This window comes from Pteropus medius, unplaced genomic scaffold, assembly GCF_902729225.1.
Source record: "Pteropus medius unplaced genomic scaffold, Ma_sr-lr_union100, whole genome shotgun sequence".
Classification (NCBI taxonomy): domain Eukaryota; kingdom Metazoa; phylum Chordata; class Mammalia; order Chiroptera; family Pteropodidae; genus Pteropus; species Pteropus medius.
Window position 1 is genome coordinate 164,346 of NW_024347730.1, and position 26,749 is coordinate 191,094.

Consider the following 26,749-nt stretch of genomic DNA (forward strand, 5'->3'; position numbering starts at 1 on the left):
TATTTTTCAAAATTTCATTTAAAAAATTTTCACAAATGTTAATAACTGAAGGTTTTGTTGGTTGGTTTTTAACTTTATCATAGGCAATTTAGTTATGATTGTTTTTTCTTAGGTTATTCATACACGATAAAAATGTTTTATACTTTTTAAATAAATGTGAAATATTTTAACCTATGAATGTTTACATTTTGCCTGAAGAAGAAAAATACAATACTTTGAATGTCCCATATTTAATAAAAAAGATAGTCTTTTTTCCTAAAATAGAACAATTACATTACCTGGAGGTCTAAGTTCATACATTTTTGACTGCACCTTTGAATGGGTTTTAATATCCTTACAGGAGCAATGTGCCCCTTTAACTTATACTGAAGTGTGATGACAGTTCTAGAGAGAATTTGAATTGTCATGTATTAATATTTAAATAATATTGAAATACTTAAATAATATTGGAATCATAAAATATATAATTTTAGTGCTGAAAGAGACTTTATATAATCTTCTAATTTATAACCATTTATGTGGAAAGAATTACTTATAACACTTCTACTACCTGAAATCCTGCAGTGTATAGTTCATGGAGAAGGGCAATTCAATCAAACCAAATATCCAACCTTCTTTTTCTTAAGGAAAGAGCAAATATCTGAGGCTTCTCAGGCACTCTTTTGCTTTCTAGTCTTGCAGAAAGAGATCATAACCTGGAAGTAAAATGAACTTATCACCCACCTCTCTATTGAAAGCAATGATCTACTTACATAAAGGAGGGCCAAGTGTTTTCTGTTTATTCCTATTTTCCTTATTTGAAAAGCAGAGAGCCATTTAACTTACCTCTTCACAGGCAGTCCTGAAATCCATGTGCTATGACACTGCAAAGGATGCCGTCTGAAAAGACAGAAATAATAAGCCGTTTGAGCACAGCATCAAGTGTAAGCAAGGAGAACACTACTAAAGTGTAAGAAATTATGAAGCTGATCCTATGCTCAGCTATGTTCATGGTCAACTGCACCAAACAAGAACTCCTAGGGTATAACAAAGAGAAAATGAAGGAAGAGATGAAAAAGTCTGAATCCCAGCTTTCGTGAAGTATAAACATATTGCCACCATTCAGAGCGATTGAGAATGTGCATTTTCATGTCCTACTCCACTAAGTATTCAGATATGATCTGCAATATGATTAACCTCCTCTCTCAAGAGTTAGCTTATTCCCAACATTCATTTTGAAATCTGAGCTGGCAACTGGAAATGAAACTTCAAAAGAAGTAATTAAAAGTTGACTTTCATGATGTTATCTCTTGAAAAAGAGGTTGATTAATATCACTCTTTTTAATTAAAAAAAATTATGTATGAATAATTCTCTTTGGAACTTAAAATTTTGTTCACAAACAGTGTGATGTAAGGAAACAAGCTATTTATCAGAGTGAATTATAAATCAATGTATAAAATATATAATACAGATTCATTTTATGAGCACTATATTACCTAAATGGTAGACATAAACTTAAATGTATATAAATGCATCTAATGTTTTTTAAAATGCTGTTAGAGAGTTTTAATTATATGATAAATTTAATAAAACTAAAAGTTATCACAGAAAATTGACAGCATGACATTATAAAAAAGGCACAGTCAAAATATAATGGTTTAGGTAAATGAGACTTCAAAGTAAACTGTATGGTGAATTCCAAAAGAGAAGACTCTGTACACTTCAAAATTATTCCTCCTCTCAGTCTTTGAAACAGTAAACTATTTTGTCCTTTATCATTTTCTGTTGTTTGAGATTAGTGAACAAATATGTGTGGGTGAAATAGAGTAAGAGGTTTACTTATGCTGTAAATGGATTGTTACAACTACTTTAGAAGGAAAAGAATTGACTATTTCAATAGTAACTGAACATACCACATGATATACTGAATATTCTTCCTGAACAGGTCTTATGAATTGTGGGCCTGGTTTTATTTTATTGGAATGCATAAGGAGACTGATTATAGTAGAGTTAGATAAAAATAAGTCACTAGCAAATAAAAGGGCAATTTGATAAGAAAAAGTATAATTCGATTATATAAAGTACATAATATTAAGGTATCTGCAAGATATTTTTCATTAATTTAACAATTATTTTTCAAAATTGCTCTTAAAGATTATATTTGAAAAAATTAAACATCTACTCTACTTCAATTTTGACAAAGAGGTATTGTTTTACTATAAAAGTAGAATTCAGCATTTATTGCTTATAAAAAAAAAAACATGGTGTCTCTAGAATTAATCTTCTGCGACTAGAAAACCAAAGAAATAGACATAAAGATATTTAATCCACCTGCCTAAGCTTAATCTTATATTTAGTTTTCTATGCTGAATTCACCTTTAGTACACACATTTTTAAGATGTCATTATTAATAATATGACACATTTGAGTAGGGGTTGTATCTATACCTTTTACCATTTTTTGTCCTTTTTTTCCTTAGTCTGCTATCATTTTTCATCAAAGTAGAAGATAAAAGTATCAGATGTTCATTCAGAAAATGAATTAGTATGAGATTCAAAATAATGGTTACTAAGTAGCATAAATTACATAACTATAATAAAATTATTTTAAGAGCTTATAATTTTTTAAAACTTTCTGAGACATTTTTGTATAAATTTTCATATTGAAATAGTTTAGATTTACAGAAATATAAATAATGCAGAGTTTCCATGTATACCTCATCTTCTTTCCTCTATTATTAACATCTTACATTAGTATGACACATTTGTAAAAATTAATGATCTGATATTGTTATAATATATGGACAAAAAAAAAAAGATATGTATATCCCATGTAAATGCTTACCAAAGGGTGTTAGGCAAATGAAGATTTTTAAAATCCAGTGAATGAGATAATCTGTTCTGCGGCTACCAATCAGCCCCTTATGTCTTCTAACCTGTCATTGCCCAATGGACAAATAAACAAAATGGCATTGGGGCAGGAATGGAAGCTATTCTTGGGCTCAGCAGCTGAACTTCCACACACTAAGGCCAACCTGCTACAGTGGATCCAAGGCAGGGCTGCCTCTGGTAATCATTTCTAGCTGTTCACCAGCAGGATCACTAGACTAACCAGAAACATTTGATATAAACCTTTACATCACAACATTTAAGTTACGGTATATCAAGGAGAAGATTGAATATCACTTAAGGACTTTCCATGTCCTTCAAAGAAAATGATAAGTGCATTTTAAGTTGTATGAAAGCTATCTGCATTACCTTGGTTAAAAATATGAGTTTATGGTTTTTATTTGGAGATTAAATAGGATTAAAAGTTGTGTTTGGGTGCCAAACTGACAAAGGGTAGATTGTGATGGTTAATTTTTTTTGTGTCACCTACGCTAGACCAGTTAGTCAACCTGGTACCCGGTTATATGGAGGTATTTCGCAGATATGGCTAATGTCTACAATCAGTTGACTTTAAGTATATGAGATTATTCTAGATAATGTTGGGCCTCATGCAAAGAATTGAAAGAACTTAAAAGCCAAACTCAGACATTTCTCTGATAAATTCTGCTTTAAGACTTCAGCACCAATTCCTGCTCAGTAATTTTCAACCTTCCAGCCAGTCTTACAAAATTCAAACTTGTCACCCCCCACAGTGGTGTGAGCCAATTCCTTGAAATAAATCTCAAAATATATCTATATAGATACATATGTATCCAACTGGTTCTATTTTTCAAGAGAATCCTGACTAATACAATATTATATACCATGGAGATTTTATGGTTTTATATACAGAATTATAGTTACAATATTATTGTTAAAATAACTGACTAAAAGAGTACATGTCTAGGTATTTCTGAAAATCCATTTAGCACCGTGTGATCTATCTCATTCTTGATTTATTTGGAATCACCATGACCAGCTAAATTATGTCATACAACATGAAAAAACTCTAGCCTAAGGAAACCTGTTTGTACTATTATTACAAAAGTGACCCAACAAATAATGGTGACAGCCTAGTCTCTGCTCAAGAAAAGTCAAAGTGGAGTTGAATATTTCCTGAGTGACTACAGAGTGCTCCATCTATGTCACACAGATCACGAGATTTGTCTCATGTCCAAAGGTCTTGCCTCTGATGATTAAATCTAATACTCAGAAATTAACATAAGCTATTGACATCAATTATGCTGAAAATAGTAGCAGTTCCTGTGATTAAACCTCATTTGTAACTAAAACTGGGAAAGCAAAATTAGACAAACACAAGTTCATGAACACCACAAAAATAAATAAATAAATAGATAGATAGATAGATAGATAGATAGATAGATAGATAGATAGATAGATAAATCATCTTTCCATCTAAATGGATTATTTGGCATGAAATTGACAAAATAATAAGAATGTACCTCTATAACAGTACACACATGAAAAATGTTGAAATGGAGAACTAAGTTCCATAAAATAGAATAAAAAGTATTGGTGTAAAATATTTGAGATTTATTTAGATAATTCTCAGAATGCTTTATTTAGTGAGCATAAAAAAATTCTAATACTCTACTTACTATGACACTTTAGTTTACTGAAGGTAAAAATGTTATGTATTTATAGAAATTTCCCTTAGGCAAAATTATAACATAGGAAAATTTATCTTTTTGTATATCCCGTACTCAAACCTAGCATATACCCTTTCCACATGTTTTCACATCTTCACATTATACCTTGACTAGAAACTGAATAATTGGTTCCCTCTTAAAGTTGGTTAAAACAATATTTTTTAAATGACAGCTTTAATCAGTTGGGTTTCATTTTTAGTAAATTTTTTGTTGATTTGGCATTTTTGAGTACCTCAATGTGAGAGATCTCCAATAACAAATATAGGGTCAAATCTGGCCTGTAGACATATTTTGATTCTGTGTTAAATTTTCACTCTTGGTAGTACATTTACTCTTCAACTAATTGACCAGTTGTTTCTTCTATACAGGACACATTACATCTTCACTTGTTTATTTTATCTCCCAGTGCTAGAGGCATTTAAGATCGTGGCCCTTGCTCTTCACCATAAAAATATTTGTATTTATTTGAAAACAAGTTTCCAATCTAAAACAGTTTTTCATCTGCTACAAGAAATGCAAAATTACCTAAGGAATTGTATTTATTTATTCAGCTATAAAATATAGGCATGAGAGCAGGCTCAGATTCTCAGGCTAGCTTTCTTTCTCACAGCAAATTAAGCCACTCTTCTCAAAGCTTGGAGTTCTGTTGAGAAAAATTTGAAGACTACTCTACTAGGTAATTACTACAGTCCATGTCATGTTTATGGCCTGAGTACGTGGTATATGGAGAGGCCTGACACAGAGTGGCCAGAAGATCAAGATCCTTTGCATACCTTATTGCAGTGATACTATCCATTTAGTAATGAATTATGCATTACAATCTAGACAAAAGATAGACAATTTATTTTTCCAAAGAACACATCCAAATGGGAAACATACATATGAAAAAGTGGTCAACATCACTAATCAACAGGGAAAGGAAAATCAAAACCATACCGAGATATCACCTCATCCCTGTTAGGACAGCTATCATTAAAAAATGAAAAGGTAAGTATTTGTGAGGATGTGGAGAAGTTATCCCTTGTAAAAGGATTCAGCTACTACAAAAAACAGTATGAAAGTTTCTCAAAAATTGATAAAAGATGTATTATATAGTCCATAAATTCTACTTCTGAGTATATAACTTAAAAAAAAAAAAAAAATGAAAACAAGCTATCCAAGAAATGTAGTCCAAAGTCACATGTCAACATAAAATGGAAGAAGAAAACATAAATTTAACAATTAAAGAATAAAAATTTCTGGAACTTCAAGAAAGATACAAAATGGACATGGAATTAAATAAAAAGATTAATGAAGAGATTAACCATATTCAAGAAGAAAAACAGGATATCATCACTTCTTTCCAATATATGCAGCAATTACTCCAGCAACAGATCCAAGGTAATAATGAACTGGAAGCAGGATTATAGTCTCTTGAAAGGATAATATGCTTAAAAGAAAAAGGTAAAAGGAAATAAAGAAAAATTCCCTTAATCTTCAAAATGAGGATGAGAAGCACTAGGAACTTGGAAAAAATATATTGAAAAACAATGCAGAAAATGAGATTAAAAATGAGTTATCATCACTTAAAGAAACTCATAGTAGGTTATACATGAACATTACAATGAATTATGTGATCAAAGAAAGTTTGAAGAAGGCAAGAAGTCTCAGAATTTTACAGAAGTAAATAATGAAAACAGTGAAATGTCAATGGGAAAAATCACAAAACATCATTATGCAGAAATTTAATTCTGGGAAAGAAATAAGGGAAGAAAATGCTGTACTAAGTTTAGAACTTAGTACAGAGTAAAGGAAGAAAGAAAGAAAGAAAGGTCCACTTATGGAAGAAATCATTATAAACAATTAACAGTTTATTTTTTTTTAAATATCCAAGAATAAAATTGATACTAACATACCTCAAGATGAAAATCAAAGCGAAACCTTCCTAAGCAAAACCCTCTACATAGAAAAAGAAAGTCTTAGTCAAGGACAAACCTTACATGTTACTGACTTTAGAAAAGGAGTTATTACAGAAATAAAAGACAAGGTGGGTTTGGAAAAAGCCAATGGTTGTACAGAATTTAAATCACCAAATAATTTTTTTTAGTGGTATCTATCTATCTATCTATCTATATAGATAGATAGATAGATAGATAGATATAGATATAGATATTATATATTGATATATATAGAGAGCGAGAGCGCGAAGATACACCGAGAAAGACGTGTAGAATTAAATCTTAACTCTGCAGATGTACATCTGGAGGTTGAAAACAACAGAACATTATTTGACAGTATCTTAAATGAGATGGCTCATGATACAAATCATAAAAAAGATATTTCTGAAGCTGAATCGTTCAAACAATAAGTTAGATTGTTTCCAGGACTCAAGAAAATGCCACAGAAAAGGAAATTGCAACTAGTGACCAAACCAAGGCAGATTTGGATTCATCTCTAGATGTAAAAAAGAATCCTGTTCAGTGTCAGAAATACAGTTTACATAATTCAGGTGTTATCTTACATAATAAACAATGCAAAATAAAACAAATACAACTCTTAAATACAAAAAGTGAGAGCAGCACTTTGCAACTTAAATAAATTTCAGATGTTTAACAAGTCTGTAATGATACTTCAGAGAAACCTGAACTATTCCCTGTGACATACCAATCAACCACCCTATTTCATCTGCTGTTTTCAATGATAATTTTAAAGTACTTCTTAAGAATTTAGATGAAAATGTTAGTATTACACCTATGTTAGTGAAACCCAATTCAAGCCCTAGGAGAAGAATCATATGTAAAAATCTGAATGATACACAAAATAGTCAATTTAAGAACTGTTCAAGATATTTAGAAAACAATGTGAACATTTTCCATCTTCAGGTCAAGGATAAGAGTATACAAGCATCACAGGCCAAAGATATGAAAACTGCTTTTCACACAAAAATTTTGCAATAAAGAGTTGGATTGATGAGAATCAGATAACTGAAGAAGCAAAAATGACCTTTTCCTTTTTATGAATGTTAATGAAAGACAACATAATTTGTTAAATAATACAGAGAAAACAGTCATTAAATGACACCATTTCAGGAAAAATTTATAGTAAAGGACAGCTGGAAGAATTATTTTCATTTCAGGTAAACCATCTGGAGATTTAGTAAACAGAAGTGGAAAGACAGACTTTTTACTTCAGAAGGAAAAAAAAAAACTGAGAAAACTCTAGTATATGTGAATGTTTTAGACCCTAGTCTTTGGTCAAAAGTAAATCAAATTGAAAGTCAAACAGTGAAGCACTTCAACTTGTAGCATTTCTTTGTTCCTGAAGGAGAGCTCAATCGGTCCATCAGAAAAAAAAAAAAAATTGTTTCAGTGACACTTTGTAAAAATTTTGGTGTGAATGATGTCAGGAAGGATATTAGAGCTGATACTACCAGCATTAACAGAGTTGCTGACACTTTGAATAACTCGACTATCCTTCCAGATCCCAAGTGACAGACCAATGAAGAGAGAAATGCAATTGCAAAGACTTATGATTTTTCTTTTCCCATGGAACATAGAAAAGCAAAGCCTCTGAAATTAAATTTACTACAAAGCCATTTTCAGACAATCAAGATTAAAGATACTACTGATGTAATTATCTTCTACATGTGATTATGATTAGCAAAGCCAGATAACAAATCAAATAAATGAAATAAAAAAGTTCTTAATCTTAAAAAATGACAACCAACCTAAAAAGAAAAGCGGAAGAAATATTGTATTAAAGAGATTAAAATAATGCTTTTAGTGGAACTGAAATACTGTTGGGGTTTTGGCTAGAACAAAATGATTGTTATATCTAAATCTTTACATATGTACTAAATTTTACAACAATTTCTGATGTGATAAAATTATATTACCATTATATTTTCACTCAGCAAATGCTTAATTTAAGATAGCTAAGATTTCAAGGTTTCTGTTAGCATCCAATTGTTCTTAAATTTGTCTTACCTCCATTCATCCTTTCATCAAAGCTTTATCGCACCTTCAAAACCCTTCTTTACAGAACACAACTTATGTATTATTCAAGATAGACACGGTGAGCCTTTGTAATCTATTACTTTCTATCCTTTGAAGGTTGTGATTTCTTTTAAACTCCTTTTAAATTTGAGACAATAACGTTCACACTGTTGTTAGCTTTCAGCTTATAATGTTTTACTATGATTTAGATAGTTTTCCCCAAAAGAACAAAATGTATAGCTTAAAAATTCAGGTATCAGAAAAACTCAAAAGGCTGTGTTTCACTTTGTTCGAGTTTGGTTTCCAGGTATTAAATGTGTCAGAGTTGTTGCCATTGCAGTTTTCCAAATGTCTGATGTGTGCTATGAATAAAAATTGAAAATTAAAATAAGTCATTAATCAAGCTTTAAAGAGAGAGAGAGAGATACATTCTCATCTTCATTGCAGCTTTATTCATCATAGCCAAGATATGGAAACAACCCAAGTGCCTTTCAATGGATAAATGCATAAAGAAGATGTAATATATATATACACAATGGAACATTATCCAGTAATAAGAAAAAAGGATATCTTGCCACTTGTGACAACATAAACCTAGAGGACATTATACTGAGTAAGACGTCAGACAGAAAAAGACAAATACTCTATAATAACACTCATATGTAGAATCTTAAAAAGCCAAACATAAAGACAGGGAGCAAAATTGTGGTCACAACAGTATAGGAAGTGGAAGAAAAAGACAGACATGGTTGAAGGGTACAAGCTTACAATGAGTACTAAATAAGCCTATAGATCTAATGCAGAGTACATTGAATATAGACAACATTATCGTATTATAATCATCAAACTTGCTAAGTGATTAGAATTAAATTATCCCAACCACTAAAAAGACATGATAATTACATATGTGATAGATGTACAAATTACTGCTATATTGGCAATCATAGTATAATATATCAAATGAACTTGCTATATACCTTAGGTTTATACAATATTATATATCAAATATATCTAGAAAAACATTAAGTCCCTTGTCTATACAAAATAGTAGTAATGCAATGAAGTCTAGGAATAAAACTGACTAAATTTGAAACTGCTGGTATAATTTTATTAGAATTGTTACTTATTACAATCTTTTTCTATGATTCCAAAATAACTTTGATATTTTGACCAAGTTAACATGTAGATATTGAGGAAAAAAATATGATCACTATAGTCCATCAAAAATTTACCAAATTTTTCTATCACGAGAACAATACTTTCATCAGAATGATTTTAACATCCAGTTCTTGGTTTTAATAATAATAACAATTTTAACACATGTTTGATTTACCTTTCCTTTTTATAACTATTAAAAGAAATCTTGTTATGAATGTAAGAGGGAAATATAATAACATAAAAGGCTCTTATTGAAAAGTCAGAAACTAATATAAATTGGAAAAATGTTCAATGATTTTTTAAAAAGACAATACTAAAAAACCTGACATCTTTACTTAGTACATAGTATAGAAAAGTGATTGAGTTATATTTAAGAGAAATGAATCTCAAAATTTACTATGCAAAGGAATCACCAAGGGATCATGTGAGTATGGAGAGTCCAATTCAGTAAGTCCCTAGAGAGAGATCAGGCTCCCAGGAGATGGTCAAAGTTGTACTGCATTTCTGACTCTAGTTTTTAGCCAAGTTATGGATTACCAATCTGACTCAAGGAAATTTACGGTTAGAGTGGCAAACAGAGAAGTTTCAAACACTTACAGCTGATCAAAAATATAGCAGAATGGCAGTGGCAATTTCCTTTCCACAGGGCTCTTCACTAACAAAATAGATCTAAAATCCTATATATTTTAACATTAATATGCAATATATTAATAATTAATGTAATTATTAAATCATAATTAAACCATAATTAATATATCATGTTCACAGCAAGAAACATGTGCATTTATTTTACTCAATTTTTTAAGAAAAAGACTTATCAATAATATTAACAGGTATAAGACACAATGTTAAAAATATGGCAAAATAATTATACAATAGTAATAATTAAAATAAATCACTTTCAGAAGCAGGTTCATTAGTGATCAAGCATCTTAAAGATAATTTCAATTTATGAATCCATCACGTATCTAATCAGATAGATAGATAATAAAATTTTAAAAACTGACATAGTCTTGTTGATTATTTTACTCTAATTTCCTCTTTATACTACTGAGAAAGGGTGTTCCAGAAAAATGGCATACATTTTCTAAAGTCTCCCATTTTAGTGCCCAAATTTAAAATAGAATTCAATATTTTTAAAACACAAGCAGGCTATTCTATTTCTTCATTGTGGCTTAAATATTTACTGAAAAACAGTGTCAATATTAGTGTGAAATAAGAAAAGGCATATGTCACATTGATAACTGGAAAGACTAAGTATCTACTTAATATTAGACAGGAAATATTAACTTTGTAGTGAAGAAAATCTAGATTTGAATACAGGCCACTCATTTACCAGCTTTAAGAAACTGTCAAGTTATTTAAACCCTCTAAGTCTTAGTTTCTTCCTCTATAATCTCAGTTTCTTAGTTTCTTTCTCTGATACTCTCTACCTCGAAGGGTGAATGGGAAGAATTCATAGATAGCACATATAAAAAAGTTGGTTAGAAGATATCAGAAGTATGGCAGAATGAGAGATGTCCCCAGATCTCTCCACTTGAAACAACAATAAGCTGAACATCTAAAACTCAACAAAAAACAACCAACCTGAACATAAGCACATCTGAGTGAGAGATTTGGAAATAAGAGCTACTACAGGTCAGAACAGTGGGAGTTGGGTGGTAGACTAGGAGAAACAAAGAAGCAGTCTCTTGCAACTGGAGCTTCCTAAAGGAGAAGGGGAAAGGGAGAAGGTGTGACTGGTTACCTGAACAGCCCTGCCTGAGAGAGCTGTGAGCTCCATGCAGCAGCAGTGCCCATAAATCAGGGAAATAAACGGAGAAGTGAAGACAGCAGAGAAGCAACAGTTGATTATGACCAGTCAAGGTTGCAGAACCAAAGCTGAGTCACAGCCTCCATCCCCCAATCCAGAGGTCACCTTCTCCTATATCCTCCAACACTGAACACTGTGAAGCCTCAGAGGAATCTAAACAAATGTTACCAAAACTTACAATGACAGGGACTGAGACTGAGGGTAGTGAGCAAGAGTGAAAATTTATAAGAAAAAAAAAAAAAAAGGCATTTTAAGACTATATAAAGCAGGGATCCAAGAGGCTTAGATGCCACCTACTGAAAACCAAAAGAAAAATGCCTTATTAGCAACAGGCTAAAGAGAGATCTTTATATAATGAATCTTCTTTCTGGAGAAAAAGCGGAATATACTTCCATTAATGTCCAGGTGGATAAATAGTACATTAACCATCATGAACAACGAAGATGACAAGGCAGCTCAGAAAGAAAGAGAAAAATCTCTGGAAAATAAGCTTAAAGACATAGAAAAATGCACCTTAAATGACAGAGAATTCAGGATGGTAGTTCTGAAAAAACTCAGTGAGATCCAAAATAATTCATATCAACAATTCCAAGGATTGAAAAACAAACAGATCAGCAGAATGAGATTTTTTTATTTATTTATTTATTTTTTTTAGCAAAGAGATTGAAACCCTTAAAAAGAACCAAATAGGATTTCTGGAAATGATGACTACACTAAAATAAGTGAAGAATGAAATAGCAAGCTTGAGAAATAGAGTCAACCAAATGGAGGAAAGGATCAGTGATATTGAAGACAGAAATTAGAAATAAATCAGAAGGAAGAAGAATAAAAAATAATAAAAAGAGAAATACAAGAACTAGCTGATACCATCAGGAGAGGAAACATAAGAATAATGGGCATACTCGAAGGTGAGGAAAAGGATCAGGGACAAGAAAGCATTTTCAGACAAATAGTTGATGAGAATTTCTCAAATCTAAGGAATGAGCTGGAGCTTGGAATTCAAGAAGTCAACAGAACACCCAATTATCTCAACCTAAAAATGCCTTCACTGAGACACATATTAAAATTATCAAAAATCAAAGACAAAGAAAGAATTCTCAGGGAAGCCAGGGAAAAGAAGACAATAACCTTTAAAAGAAAACCCATTATCGTCGGACTTCTCAGCACAAATCTTACAAGCCAGAAAGGAGTAGAATGGAATATTCAAACTATTAAATGAAAGGAACTACCAGCCAAGAATAATGTACCCAGTACTCTCCTTTAGATACAAAGGAGAAATAAAGACCTTTTCAGACATATAATTGAGGGAATTTTCCAATATGAGACCTGCATTACGGAAAATATTGAAAGAGGTCAGCTCGGCTAAAAAGAAATGTCAAAAAAATACATAACTAGGAGTAAGGTGATTAGCAGGCAGATAGAAGCAGAGGAGTGTGGCCCTTACTAAGAACAGGGCATTATAAACTTAAGCAATAAGAAGAGATTTGCTATAGGAAGATAGTAATGAACATTCAGCATACGCAGAGACAAACTGAGAGAACAATAACAAAAAAGGGGAGGATTCGAAGATCCAAATGCATAAAGGGGAATGGAGATAAGTCACATGCAGAAGAAAATGGATATACACACACACACACACACACTATCCGCTACATATTCATAATGTGCCACATGCCAAAGATTCAAACTGAAATATATAACATAAAACAATAAAGATCAGAGGGAAAACCCAAAAAACCCAAATAAAAAAAATTGAAAATTAAAAAAAAGACACACAAGTACAAGGAACAATAGAAAAACTGAGCTATCAGAAAGCAAAACATAAAATGGTTATAGGAAAACCTCATATTTTAATAATCATCCTAAATGTAAATGGACTGAATTTACCAATAAAAAGGCTCAGAGTTGCAGAATGGATCAAAAAACAAAACCAACCATATGCTGCCTCCAGGAGACACATTTCAGCTCCAAAGACAAATATAGACTGAAAATGAAAAGGTGAAAAATTATATTTCAAGCAAATGGCATTCAGAGAAAAGCTAGATAGCGGTACTAATATCGGATGAAATAGACTTCAAAATAAAAAAGGTAAAGAAAGATACTGAGGGACACTTAATAATAATAAAGAGAATCATACACCAAGAAGAAATAACACATATTAATATCCATACTCCAAATCAGGAAGCCCTGAAATATATAAAGCAATTACTAACAGGACCAATGAGAGAAACAGACCAAAACACTACCATAGTAGGGATCCTAAATACCCCACTGTTGGATATGGGCAAATCATCCAAACAGAAAATCAGTAAGGAAATAAGGTCTTTATGACAAATTAGATCAACTGGTCATAATTGATATTTAGAGATCCTTCCATCCCCAAACAGTTGCTTATGCATTCTTCTCTAGTGCACATGGAACATTCTCAAGGATCAACCACATCCTGGGACACAGAGATAGCCTCAACAAATGTAAGAGAGTTGAAATCATACCAACTATATTCTCTGATCATAATGCTTTGAAACTAGAAATCAACTGCCAAAAGAAAGTGGGAAGAACCACTAATACATGGAGATTAAGCAACATGCTACTGAAGAATGACTGGGTCAGAGAAGAAATTAAAAGAGAGATTAAGAGATACATAGAAATGAATGATAATGACAGCACAACATATCAAAACTTTGGGACATGGCAATAGCAGTAATAAGAGGAAAGTTTATATCATTACAGGCTTATCTCCAAAAACAAGAATGAGCCCAAATAAACAACCTAATGTTTCATCTTAAAAGAAATAGAAAAGGAAGAACAAATGGGGCCTAAAATCAGCAGAAAAAAAAAAGAAATAATCAAAATTAGAACAAAATTAAATGAAATTGGAAGCAAAACACCAAGAAAAAAATAGAAAAAAAATAAATGCAACAAAGAGCTGGTTCTTTGAGAAAGTTAATAAAATTGACAAACCCCTAGCTAGACTTGCTAAAGAAAAAAGAGAAAACACACAAATAAACAGATCAGGGATGAAATAGGGGAAATTATGACAGACACCACAGAAATAAAAAGAATCATACAAGAATACTATGAAAAAGCATATAACACCAAATTTAATAACCTAGAAGAAATGGACCAGTACTTAGAAATACCACATTCCTAGACTGAATCAGAGAGAACTGGAAAATCTAAACAGACCTATCAGCAGTATGGAAATTGAAACAATCATCACAATCATCAAAAAACTAGCAAAATGTAAAAGTCCAGGACCAGATGGCTTCACAAGTGAATTCCACCAAATTTTCAAAGATTTAATACCTATTTCCCTAAAAGTCTTCCAAAAAATCAAAAAGGAGGCAATACTTCCTAACTCATTATATTAAGCCAATATTACACAGATACCAAAACCTGGTAAAGATAACACAAAAAAGAAAACTACAGACCAGATGCAAAAATCCTAAATAAGATACTAGTGAACCAAATACAGCAATATATTAAAAAGATTATACACCACAATCAAGTGGGTTTCATCCCAGAGGCACAGGGATGGTTCAACATACATAAATCGATTAATGTGATATGTTGGGAGCCGAGCTAACTTGGCGAGCTCTGAGATAAGTGGCACTAAACTATTTGAAGCACTCAGTATTTTCAAAGAAGGGAGCTTGATGGCAGAGCAGAGAGTTCTAAGTTGTGAGAGCTTCATTGTTTTGCAGGATAAGTAATTTGGCTGCCCTTGGGTTGTGACTGCTGTTTTCTCATTGCGATGCTATAAGTAGTGTGTTGTAAATAAACTCGGGGCTGCAGTATTTACTGTACACCCTCCCGACTCTATCTCTTGTCTCTGTCTTTTCTTTAATCCTCACTCCCCCTCTCAAGTGCTGTTCATCTCAGCCGGCTGGCTCCGGCAGTGATACACAACATAAACAAATTTAAAATAAGAATCATATGATCATGTCAATAAATGCAGAAAAATCCTGACAAGATACAGTTTTCATTCATGATCAAAATATTTAACAAGTTTGGTATAGATGGAAAGTACCTTAACAAATAAAGAACATAAATAACAAACCCTCAGCCAACATTACACTTAATGGTGAAAAACTAAAAACTTTCCCTCTAAGATCAGGAACAAGGCAAGGCTGTTCACTGTCGCCACTGTTATTCAATATAAAATTGGAGGTCCTAGCGAGTGCAATCAGACAAGAGAATGATATAAAAGGCATTCAAATAGGAAACAAAGAAGTCAAACTGTCACGATTTGTGGATAACATGATTTTCTATATAGAAAACCCTAAAGACTCCACAAGAACACTACCTAGAAACAATAAGCAAATACAGTAAAGTTTCTGGATATAACATTAACATTCAAAAATCCATAGCATTCCTATACTTTAATAATGAAGTGTCAGAAAAGAAGTGGAAAAAATAATTCATTTAGCAATTGCAACAAAAAGAATAAAATACCTAAGAATAAATTTCACGAAACATGTGAAGGACCTATATAGTGACAACTACGAGACCTTATTAAAAGAAATCAAAGAAGATACAAAGAAATGGAAAGATATTCTGTGTTCTTGGTTTGGAAGAATCAACATAGTTAAAACGACCATATTACCTAAAGCATTATACAGATTTAATGCAATCCCCCATCAAAATCTCTTTGGCATTTTTTAAAGAAATAGAACAAAAAATCATCAAATTGGTATGGAAGCACAGAAGACCCTGAAATGCCAAAGCCATCCTGAGAAAAAAGAATGAGGATTGAGGAATCACTCTGCCCAACTTCAAACTATATTACAAAGCAACACTAATCAAGATGGCATGGTATTGGCAGAAAAGCAGATACACAAACCAGTGAACAGAATTGAGAGTCCAAAAGTAAACCTACATTTATAAGAGCAAATGATTTCTGACAAAAAAGTCAAAACACAATGGAGAAAGGAAAATCTCTTTAATAAATGGTGCTGGGATAACTAGATATCCATGTGTATAAGAATGAAACTAGACTGTTGTCTATCACCACACACCAAAATTAATTTAAAATGTAGTAAGGACCTGAATATAAGACCTGAGGGAAACAATAAAATGTATAGAAGAAAACATAGGAACTAAGCTCAAGGACCTTGGACTTAAAGAGGATTTTATGATTTGATCTTAAAGGCAAGGGAAGTAAAAGCAAAAATAAATGGATGGGACTACATCAAACTAAAAAGCTTCTGCACAGCAAAATAAAATGTCAACAAGGTAAATAGACAACTATCTGAATGGGAAAATATATTTGCAAGCAATGCCTTCAATAAGGGCCTAATATCCAAAATATACAAAGAACTCATACAACTCAATAACAACAACAAAAACAATCTAATTAAAAAATGTGCAGAGACCTGAACAGACATTCTCCCAAGAAGACATACAAATGGCCAAAAAACATATTAAAAGATGCTCAACATCACTAGCTGTTAGGGAAATGTAAAATAAAAGCACAATAAGATACCATCTCACACCTGTTAGAGTAGCTGTTATCAACAGGACTAGTAATAATAAGTGTTGGAGAGAATGCAAAGAAAAAGGGCCACTCACACACTGCTGGTGGGACTGCAAATTGGTACAGCCATTATGGAAAACAATATGGAGGTCCTTCAAAATACTAAGAATCGTTCTACCACAGGTTCCAGCAATCCCTCTGCTGAGTATTTATCCCAAAGACTTGAAAACTCATATCCAAAAAGATATTTGCACACCAATGTTCATAGCAGCATTATTCACAGTGGCCAGAACATGGAAGCAAGGGAAGTGTCCTATCATAGATTATTGAATAAAGAAGCTGTGGTATATTTCTCAGCCATAAGAAAAAAATAAAATACTACCATTTGTGACAACGTGAATAGACCTTGAGATAATCATGCTAAGCAAAATAAGCCAGATAGAAGAACTTGAAAACCATATGATATCACTTATATGTGGGCTATACACCTAAAAGCAACAAACAAACAGGACAAACAAACAGACTAGTGGTTGCTGGGGAGGGGATGAAGTAGATGGTATAAAAAAGGTCAATTTTGTGGTGACAGAAAGAAATCTAAGGGCAGTGAACTCACACTGCTTTATTGTTGAATTGTATACTTGAAACTTACTGGATATCATTAACCAATGTCACCATAATGAAAGAAAAGAAAGAAAGAAAGAAAAAGAGACAGAGAGAGAGAGAGAGAGAGAGGGAGGGAGGGAGGGAGGAAGGGCTGTGATATCATGTTAGAAACGTAGAGTATAAGATAGTGACACATAAATGATCCCAATATTATGTAGAACAATAAGAGCATTGGACAATGCTGCAGAGAAGTCAAGATGAGTGTAAATAGCAAGAGGAGAGGATATTCAACCTTATTGCTGTTTAAGTTCAAGAAGTTTTTTTTTTTTTTTTTGACAAATACTGTGTATGACTGAATTTTAAGGACATTTCGGTGATGTTATTTTGATATTTCCATTATCTATATACTTGCCATGATTAGAAGTAGAGTAAGAAATTAAAAACAAGGAAAGTTTTCAGTCAAAGTGACAGAGTAGGTAAGTAGTGTGTTTGCCTCCTCTCACAACCACATCAAAATTACAACTAAACTACAGAACATCCATCATTGGGAGTCACCTGAAATCTAGCTGAACAGAAGTCCTACAATTGGGGACACACAAAAGAGGCCACCTCAAGACTGGCAGAAGGGCAGAGACATGAAAGAGACTGGTCCCACACTCACATATGATGGTTGAGAACCAGGAGAAATATCTTGGCTGTGGAGGCCCCCTCGGAAGAATGAAGAGTCCTGGGCCTACTCCTCGTTCTGCATCCCAGAGTTCCAGTGCTGGAAAAAGAAGTCCCCACAACATTTAGCTGTGCAAACCGGCAGAGATTGTGGCAGAGTGAGATGCAAGGCTGAGAGAGGCACAGAAGTTCCTCTTAAGGCACTCACATATGGATTTACTGACAAACTCACTCACACTGAGCTCTAGATCTGGAGCAGCAATTCGAAAAGCACGAGGAATATATGGGGAAGAACTGAGTTGTCTGGCTTTGGGGTGAGGGCTGGAGGAGTAAGTTTCTCCTGACAGAATTGCTGGTAGAGGACATTGTTTCTATGTTGAGCCCTCCCCTGCCCGGCTTGCAGACCCAGAAGGGCACCATATCTGAGTCTCCATCAAATTAGTTAAAACTGGTCACCCCACCCAGGTGATTCCCTGAGACCTTGCCCCTCCCAAAGGCCTATCCGAACCACTTCCAGTAGATTTTTCCATACAAACGGCCTGCCTTAGCTCATACTGCAGACTTTCCTAAAACCTATCAAAGCTTGACAATATCTAACTAAGCAGCATCTGTACTCGGCATGCCCCTTACATCTTGCTGAGCACCCCCAAGTCTGGCACTAGCAACAGCTGGACTCCGTTTGTGGCTTGGCCTTTCAAGGAACTTCCAAGGGCAGCATGGGTGGTGGTCATATGTGGATTGCTTGGTGGCTCATGCCAGGTGGCCCCAGGAAGGACACAGGCTGCAGCTGAACCTGGTTGTGTCAGAGCCCCTACACGGCTTGCAATCCTGGTGGTCAGCTTCAGTCTGAGCCTGACACAACCCAGGGTCACATCTGAGGACAACAGATCCAAATGGCAGATGGGGCAGACACCAGAACCCTACTAAAAAAATTCTGCTCTATTAGGTTTGGCCCTGCGTGACAGCTCCTCTAGTGGTCATGGCCAGTCATTACAACCAATCAGTCTAAGGGTCATTTCCTCTCACTGACAGGCAAATAGCAACAAATGCTCAACTGCAATAGGAGGGCACACACAACTCATTCAAAAAACATTCCTGGAGCATCCAACTGTGCTACAGCATATCTTCTACATAAGGCCACTCTACTAAGACTAGGAGACATAGTATCCCTACCAACACATTAACACACACACACACACACACACACACACACACACACACACATACTGAAGAAGCCAAAATGGGAATACAAAGAAACGTGTCCCAAATGAAAGAACAGAATAAAGCTCCAGAAAAATATTGCAACAAAATGGAAGCAAACAATCAACCAGATGCAGAGTTCAAAATACTGGTTGTAAGACTACTCAATGAACTTAGGGGAGGAGTAGGTAAACTCAGTAAGAACTTTAAAAGACATAGAAAACTTAAAAATGGTGACAGAAAACATAAAAAAAGAACCAGTCAGAATTGAAGAATAAAATAACTGTAATGAAGTATACCTTAGGAGGAATCAATAATAGAGTAGATGAAGCAGAGGATCAGATCAGCAATTTAGAAGATAAGGTAGCAGAAAACACTCAATCAGAACAGCAACCAGGAAAAAAAATCTACAAAAATGAGAATAGTTTAAGAGGTCTCTGGAGCGACATCAAACATATCAACTTTTGCATCAAAAGGGTACCAAAAGGAAAACAGAGAGAGCAAGGAATTGAAAACCTGTTTCAAGAAATAGTAACAGAAAACTTCTCTAACCTGGTGAAAGAAATAGACATACAAGCCCAGGAATTCCAGAGAGTTCCAAACAAGATGAACTCAAAGAGGCCCACACCAAGACACATCATAATTAAAATGCTAAAGGTTAAAGACCAAGAAAGGATTTTAAAAAGAGTGAGAGAAAAGCAGTTAGTTACCTACAAGGGAGCTCTCATAAGACTCTGTTTCTCTACAGAGAATTGGTTTGGAGATCTGAGTACATGATACCATACTGCATTATATGAGAAGAGTACAGTCTGGCAAAGGTGACAAAATACATACATTTCTTCTTAAAAACTTCAAAGGTGATTATTTTATAAAACCACGAGCCAAGAAAAAAGTTACATGTAATATTTAGAAAAATATAACATAATGATGATCTACCTGTGTTGGTGTGTATACAGCAATTTCTGCATGACTAGTAACACTAGTTAATAATAGTTGTTGATTATCACTTTTATTGAAAATTAGAATTGAGTTATTTATTAATTTATCCCAGCAATTCTTCTACACAAAGCCTTATAATTCTAAGAAAGTCCGGGATTTTTGTTTAGTTGTTTGTTTGTTTGTTTGTTTTGTTAAATATAAATATTTGGTGAATTAATTGGGTATCAATGTAGACAGAAAAATCTGTAATACATTCATGTGGAAAAAGAGAAGAAAGGAATCATAGTGGAAAAGCAGAATAAGAATAAAACACTATGAGCTTAAATGTAAAACACAAGTTGAAAGAGGCAAATAGAAATGAGAAAATAACTAGAAAAGAACTTTGAAATGCTTTTCTAATCCTTAATCTTGAAGTTTTCTTCCTTAAAATTTTTTTCATCATGCTGACAGATTTTTAAAAAGAGTTTAGAATGGGGTGAGTTGATAAATGACTCCAGTTTTTTCTACACATTTAATTTAACATAATTTGTGTTTTTAATTAATTTTTTCAATTGTAGTTGACATTCAATATTATATTAGTTTCAGATATATAGCACAGAGGTAACATATTTATATAATTAATGAAGTGATCACCCTAATAAATCTCATACTCACCTGGCACCACACATAATTATTATAATATTAATGTCTATAGTCCTTATGCTGTACTTCACACTCCCAAGATTGTTTTGTAACTACCAATTTATACCTCTTAATCCTTTCGTCTTTTTCACCCAGCCCCACAACATCCCTCTCATCTGCCAACCACACTTTGTTCTCTATCTTTGAGTCTGTTTCTGTTTTGCTTGTTCATATATTTTGTTTTTTAGATTCCATATACAAGTGAAATCTATGGTATTTGTCTTTCTCTGACTTTGCAAGACAGTGGCATATTTTAGATAGATTTGCAAAATCACTTTGAGATTGAAAAAAACATTACTGCTATCATTGATGCCAGACTTACTCAAAGCAAACTTTCTTGAAAAAGATCATCACATTGGGAACAAGAAGAAAACCAGAGATGCACAAATTGAAGATAAACTAGGATTATATTGTGTTATAATATGCAAGGCAAGCAAATTTAGGACCACTTAAATGCCAGGAGTCTACAATGTGGAAACCCAGAAAGCAAATTGCCAGGGAGCAATAAAGAATCCAGCTCTAGTCCAGATGTCAAATACATGCTGGTAAATACCGCTGGGTACAGAGTGGGGCTTCTGAACTGAAGAATATGAAGAGTATAAATGCCAGAAATCTAGAGGCCCTGTAAAGTGGGGAGTCATTTTATGGACTAAGTAAGTGAACTTAGATGAAGACTGACTAAAGAACAAATTAAAAGGCATGTTTATTTTAGGAAATTTTGATGCTCAGATACCCAAGGATATAATTAGCTGACAACTTCAGTTATAAAAGCAAAGGCAAAAAAGATAATATAGGACATTCTTCAGTTAGAAGGCAGAAATGATTACTTTGACGAACATCGCAGAGCATGTGGTGATATGTCTGTGGATGATAATGAACGAGGAAATTAGGAAGCCACATTTTGAGGTCACAGAATATCAGTATGCATACCTCTTAAAATATTGAGAGACAAAAGAATATCCAATTATGAGCAAATTCGCATATATAATAATTAGAAATAAAAATGTCGGGCAGGAAAATGTTCTCTTGTCACACTTGATTGTTTGACTTGAATAAGTAATTAAGGTTTAAAAACATTGTGGGAGTTCATTCAAAGTAGCAGAGTGAATAAACACTGTGCTTGCCTCCTCCCATGACCACAACTAAATTACAGAACAATCAACTTGAAGAATCATCTGAAAACTAGCTAACATAACTCTTATTACTAAGAATTTAAAGAAGAGGTGACATAAAGACTGAAAGGAAGGACAGAGACGTAAAACAAGCTGGCCCCACACTTATGTGTAGCAGTTGAGCATCAAGAGGGAAATTTCAGCTGCGAAGGTATCCGTGGAATAGCAAAGAATCCCGGCACCATGCAGAGTTACCTAGCCTAAGGTTCTAGTGCTGGGAAGAGGAGTCCCCACAAAATCTGACTGTAAAAGTCAATGGGGATTTCAGCTATACTGGTGACATGGAAGGCAGCTGGAAATCCAGATATCCTCTTTACGAACCTGTGCACAGACTTGCTTGCAGGCAATCACTCTGGGCTCTGGTGGAAGGATAGCAGCTTGAGAGGCACCAGAGACATACAGTGAAAGACTGGGTTTTGTGAAATCAGGGCAAAGATTGAAGGGACAGCTGTCATTGTCCTTGTGCTAAGCCCTACTCCTGTGCAGCCTAAAGGCAGATGCCATCTTGCTGTGTTGAGCTCTCCATCAACACAGTCAAATCTGAATCTGCATTGACCTGGTGAAATCTGCTCATTCCACTTTGGTTACTCACTTGGATCCTGCCATACCCACCTCATGAATTGCCAGAGGATTATTTTTGATAAGCAACCAAGCTCACTCCACCCTTCGCCAAAAGTTTCTTTCAACAACAATCAACAAGCCTCCTGTGTCAGATAACCACCCCCAGCCTGAGTTGCAGTATTTCTAAAACAAATATCTGGGGTCTATGGGCCTAAGGAGGGTGGTGGCTAGCCCTAGTATGATCTGAAACTTTGCAAGTGGACACAGCTGAGAACTAGCACAAAATCTGAATCTGCACTAACCTAGGGAACACCACTCACTCCAACCTCCTGGAACCCCAACTTACCCAAATTGTGTATCGCCTGAGGCTTTCTCAGCTGCAAAGAATTATAGTCAGCCAGCAGGCAGCTTCAGGTCTTAGGATGTCCTGAGCCTTTAGCTAAGCTGTCCCAGGTCCAGTACTTGTGGCAGTTGACTTCAGTTCTAAGTGTGCCTTCTTTAACATACTTCCAGGTCCAGCACAGGGAGAGGGCAACTGAGGATCACTTTGTAGACCCTACCAGGTGAACTGGAGCATATCACAGGGAGTGCTGACCTTGGCTTGTATGGGAGGCCCTCTCAAAGGGCCCCAGAACCAACATATCCAGAGGTTGACTTCAGACCACAATAAAGTACCACCTGATTTCATCACAGTGACACATACGAAGGATGGTCTTAACAGGAACATGAGCCCTCTGGCACAAATCCCACTCCATTGAGTCAGCCTCCACAAAGCAGCTCATACACTGTGTGTATAGGCAATCCTCACTACTAGTCAATCTAAGAGTCAGTCCCATCCACTTACATGCCAATAGCAATCCAGACTTAACTACAATACTACCCACAAAAAGGACATAACTGGAACACCAAGCATAGACGATGAGAGAGACTGAGCCATTGGACCACACAACACACTTACTATATAAAGTCACACAGACAAGATGGGGAAATGTAGCAAATCCACCTAATACATACTAATGAACATAGAAAGATAACCCAAATGAGAAAATAAAAAGAAGAAAACATCAGAAAAAAAAAAAAACTAAATAAAATGGAGGCAAGCGACCTACCAGATACAAAGTTCAAAACGATGGTTATAAGAATGCTTAGCAAACTTAGAAGAATAGATGAGCTCAGCAAGAACTTCAACAAAGAGAAAGTCAGCATAAAAAGACATAACGACCATAAAAAAAGAATAAATCAAAAATGAAGAATTTATATAACTGAAATAAAGAATACACTAGAAGGAATCAACTGTAAATTAGATAAAGCAGAAAACTGAGTCAGTGATTTGGAAGACAAGGCAGCAGAAAACAACTAATTGGAACAGCAAAAAGAAAAAAAAAGAATTTAAAAACATGAGAATAGTTTAAGGGACATCTGAGACTTCATCAAGCATAACAATATTTTCATCATAGGAATGCCAGAAGTAGAAGGGAGAAAGCAAGAAATTAAGAAATTATTTGAAGAAATAATGACTGAAGACTTTTTTAACCTGGTGAAAGAAATAGACCTACACGTTCAGGAAACACAGAGTACCAAACAAGAGAAACCAAAAGAGAAGCACACCAAGACACGTGATATTAAAATGCCAAATATTAAAGACAAAAAGAGAACTCTAAAAGCAGAGAGACAAAGGTAGATAGTTACTTATAAGGGAGCTCCCATACGACTGTCAGATGATTTCTCAACAGAAACTTTGCAGGCCAGAAGATGCTGGCACAAAATATTCAAAGTGATGAAAAGAAAGGACCTACAATCAAGACTATTCTACTCAGCAAAGCTATCAATTAAAATGGAAGGTAAGATAAAGAACTTCCAAGACAGAAAAAAGCTAAAGAAATTGATCACTACCACATCAGTATTATCGAAATTTTAAAATGACTTATTTAAGAAAAAAGGGGGGGGAGAAAATAAAGATAAGTCATAAAATGGCAATAACTACGTACATATTAATAATTACATTAAATGTTAATACTCCAATCAAAAGACACAAGGTAGCTGAATGGATAAGAAAACAAGACCAATATATATATATGCTGTCTACTTCACTTCAGATTGACCCACTTCAGATTGAGAGACACACACAGACTGAAAGTCAAGAGATGAGAAAAAATATTTCATAGAAAGAGAAACTTTAAAAAGCTAGGGTAGCTATACTTATATCAGAATAAAATAGACTTTAAATCAAAGACTACAATGAGAGAAAGCAAGATATTACATGACGATAAAGGGGTATATCTAACAAGAGGCCATAACCTTAGTAAACATGATGTACCCAAAATAAGAGCACCTAAATATATAAAGCAAATGTTCACTGTGGGGAGTCACTTATGGACATGTGAAATCGTATAACAAGGAACAAGGATATTTGTGTACTTGGCAACAATGTAAGAAGTTGAGATTGTAAAGCGCTGGGAAAAACTGGGAGGTAACTGTTCACATAGCAGTCACTGCACATTCCTTGTAACAGTTTAGCAGAGAGTTCTGAGTTGTGAGAATCTCATTGTTCTACTAGATAAGTAATCTGGCTAACCTTGATTCTTGACTACTGTCTTTCTTATTGTAATGTTATAAATAGTGTGTTCTAAATAAACTCTGGGACACAGACACAGCTTGATTCTGTGATCCCTCCTGCAATTCTGTCTGTCTTCTTTCTCTTCCTCAGTCCATGCTCCCCCTTTCAGGTACCCTCAATTACTTTGTCGGCTGGCTTCCGACAGTTCACAGACATAAAGAGAGAAATCAACAGTAATACAGTTATAGTAAGAAACTTTAACACTCCATTGACACCAATGACCAGATCTTCCAGACAGAAAACAGTAGTCTTAAATAACACATAAAACCAAATAGACTTAATTTATATTTTATAGCTTTTCACTCCAAAGCAGCAGAATATATATTCAAGTGCATATGGTACATTGTCTAAGATATAACAATTGATAGGCCACAAAACAAATCTCAATAAATTTAAGAAGGTTTAAATTATATCTATTATCTTCTCTGTCCACAGTGATGTGGAACTAGAAATTGATTACAAGTAAAAAAAAATAAAAGGAAAAATACACTAACGCATGGAGACTAAATAACATTCTACTAAACAATGAATTGGTTAACAATGAGATCAAGAACAAATCAAAAGATACCTTGAGAAAAATGAAAATAAAAACATAACTACTCAAAATCTATGGAACAGGGCAAAATCAGTTCTAAGAGGGAAATTCATAGCAATACAGGCCTATCTCAAGAAACAAGAAAAATCTCAAATAAATCTACCCACATACTTATAAGAATTAGAAAAAGAAGAGCAGACAAAGTCTAAAGTGAGTAGAAGAAAGGAAATAATATAAGTAGAGTAGAAATAAATAAAATAGAAGCTAAAAATCCCCCACTAAAGATCAATGAAACCAAAAGCTGGTTTTTTGAAAGAATAAAATTAATAGACTTTTAATCAGACACATCAAGGAAAAAAGAGAGCAACCAAATAAATAAAACCAGAAATCAAAGAGGAGGAGTGAAAACTGACACCATAGAAATACAAAGAATTATAATGAAATATTACCAGCAATTATATAACAACAAATTGAACAATCTGGGAAAACGAATAAATTTATAGAAACATACAATCTCCCAAGACTGAGGCATGGAGAAACAGAAAATCTGAACAGACTGAATAGTACTAATGAAATTGATTCGTAATAATAATAAAAAAAAACTCCCAACAAACAAAACCCCTGGACCAGATGGTTTCATAGGTGAATTTTACTAAACATTTAAAGAAGAATCAACCTATTCCAAAAATTTCAAGAAATAAGTTTGAAGGGTCTCAAACTCATTTTATGAAGCCACCATTACCCTGATTCACAAATGAAACAATGACATTACAAAAA

The 26,749-nt window shown here is 34.0% G+C and overlaps 1 protein-coding gene and 1 pseudogene across 1 annotated transcript in view; one reads left to right on the forward strand and one right to left on the reverse strand.

Moving 5' to 3' along the window:
- The window catches only part of LOC120614256 (gamma-1-syntrophin-like), a gene marked incomplete at its 3' end in the record, with an annotated part of 263,409 nt that overhangs the window by 142,702 nt on the left and 93,958 nt on the right, over window positions 1-26,749 (reverse strand). Inside the window, exon 4 of the mRNA XM_039877056.1 lies at window positions 826-879. Within this exon, the coding sequence (XP_039732990.1) occupies window positions 826-852 (27 nt within the window). The remainder of the gene's footprint in view (window positions 1-825; window positions 880-26,749) is intronic.
- On the forward strand, window positions 5,705-8,288 carry LOC120614241 (coiled-coil domain-containing protein 73-like; annotated as a pseudogene).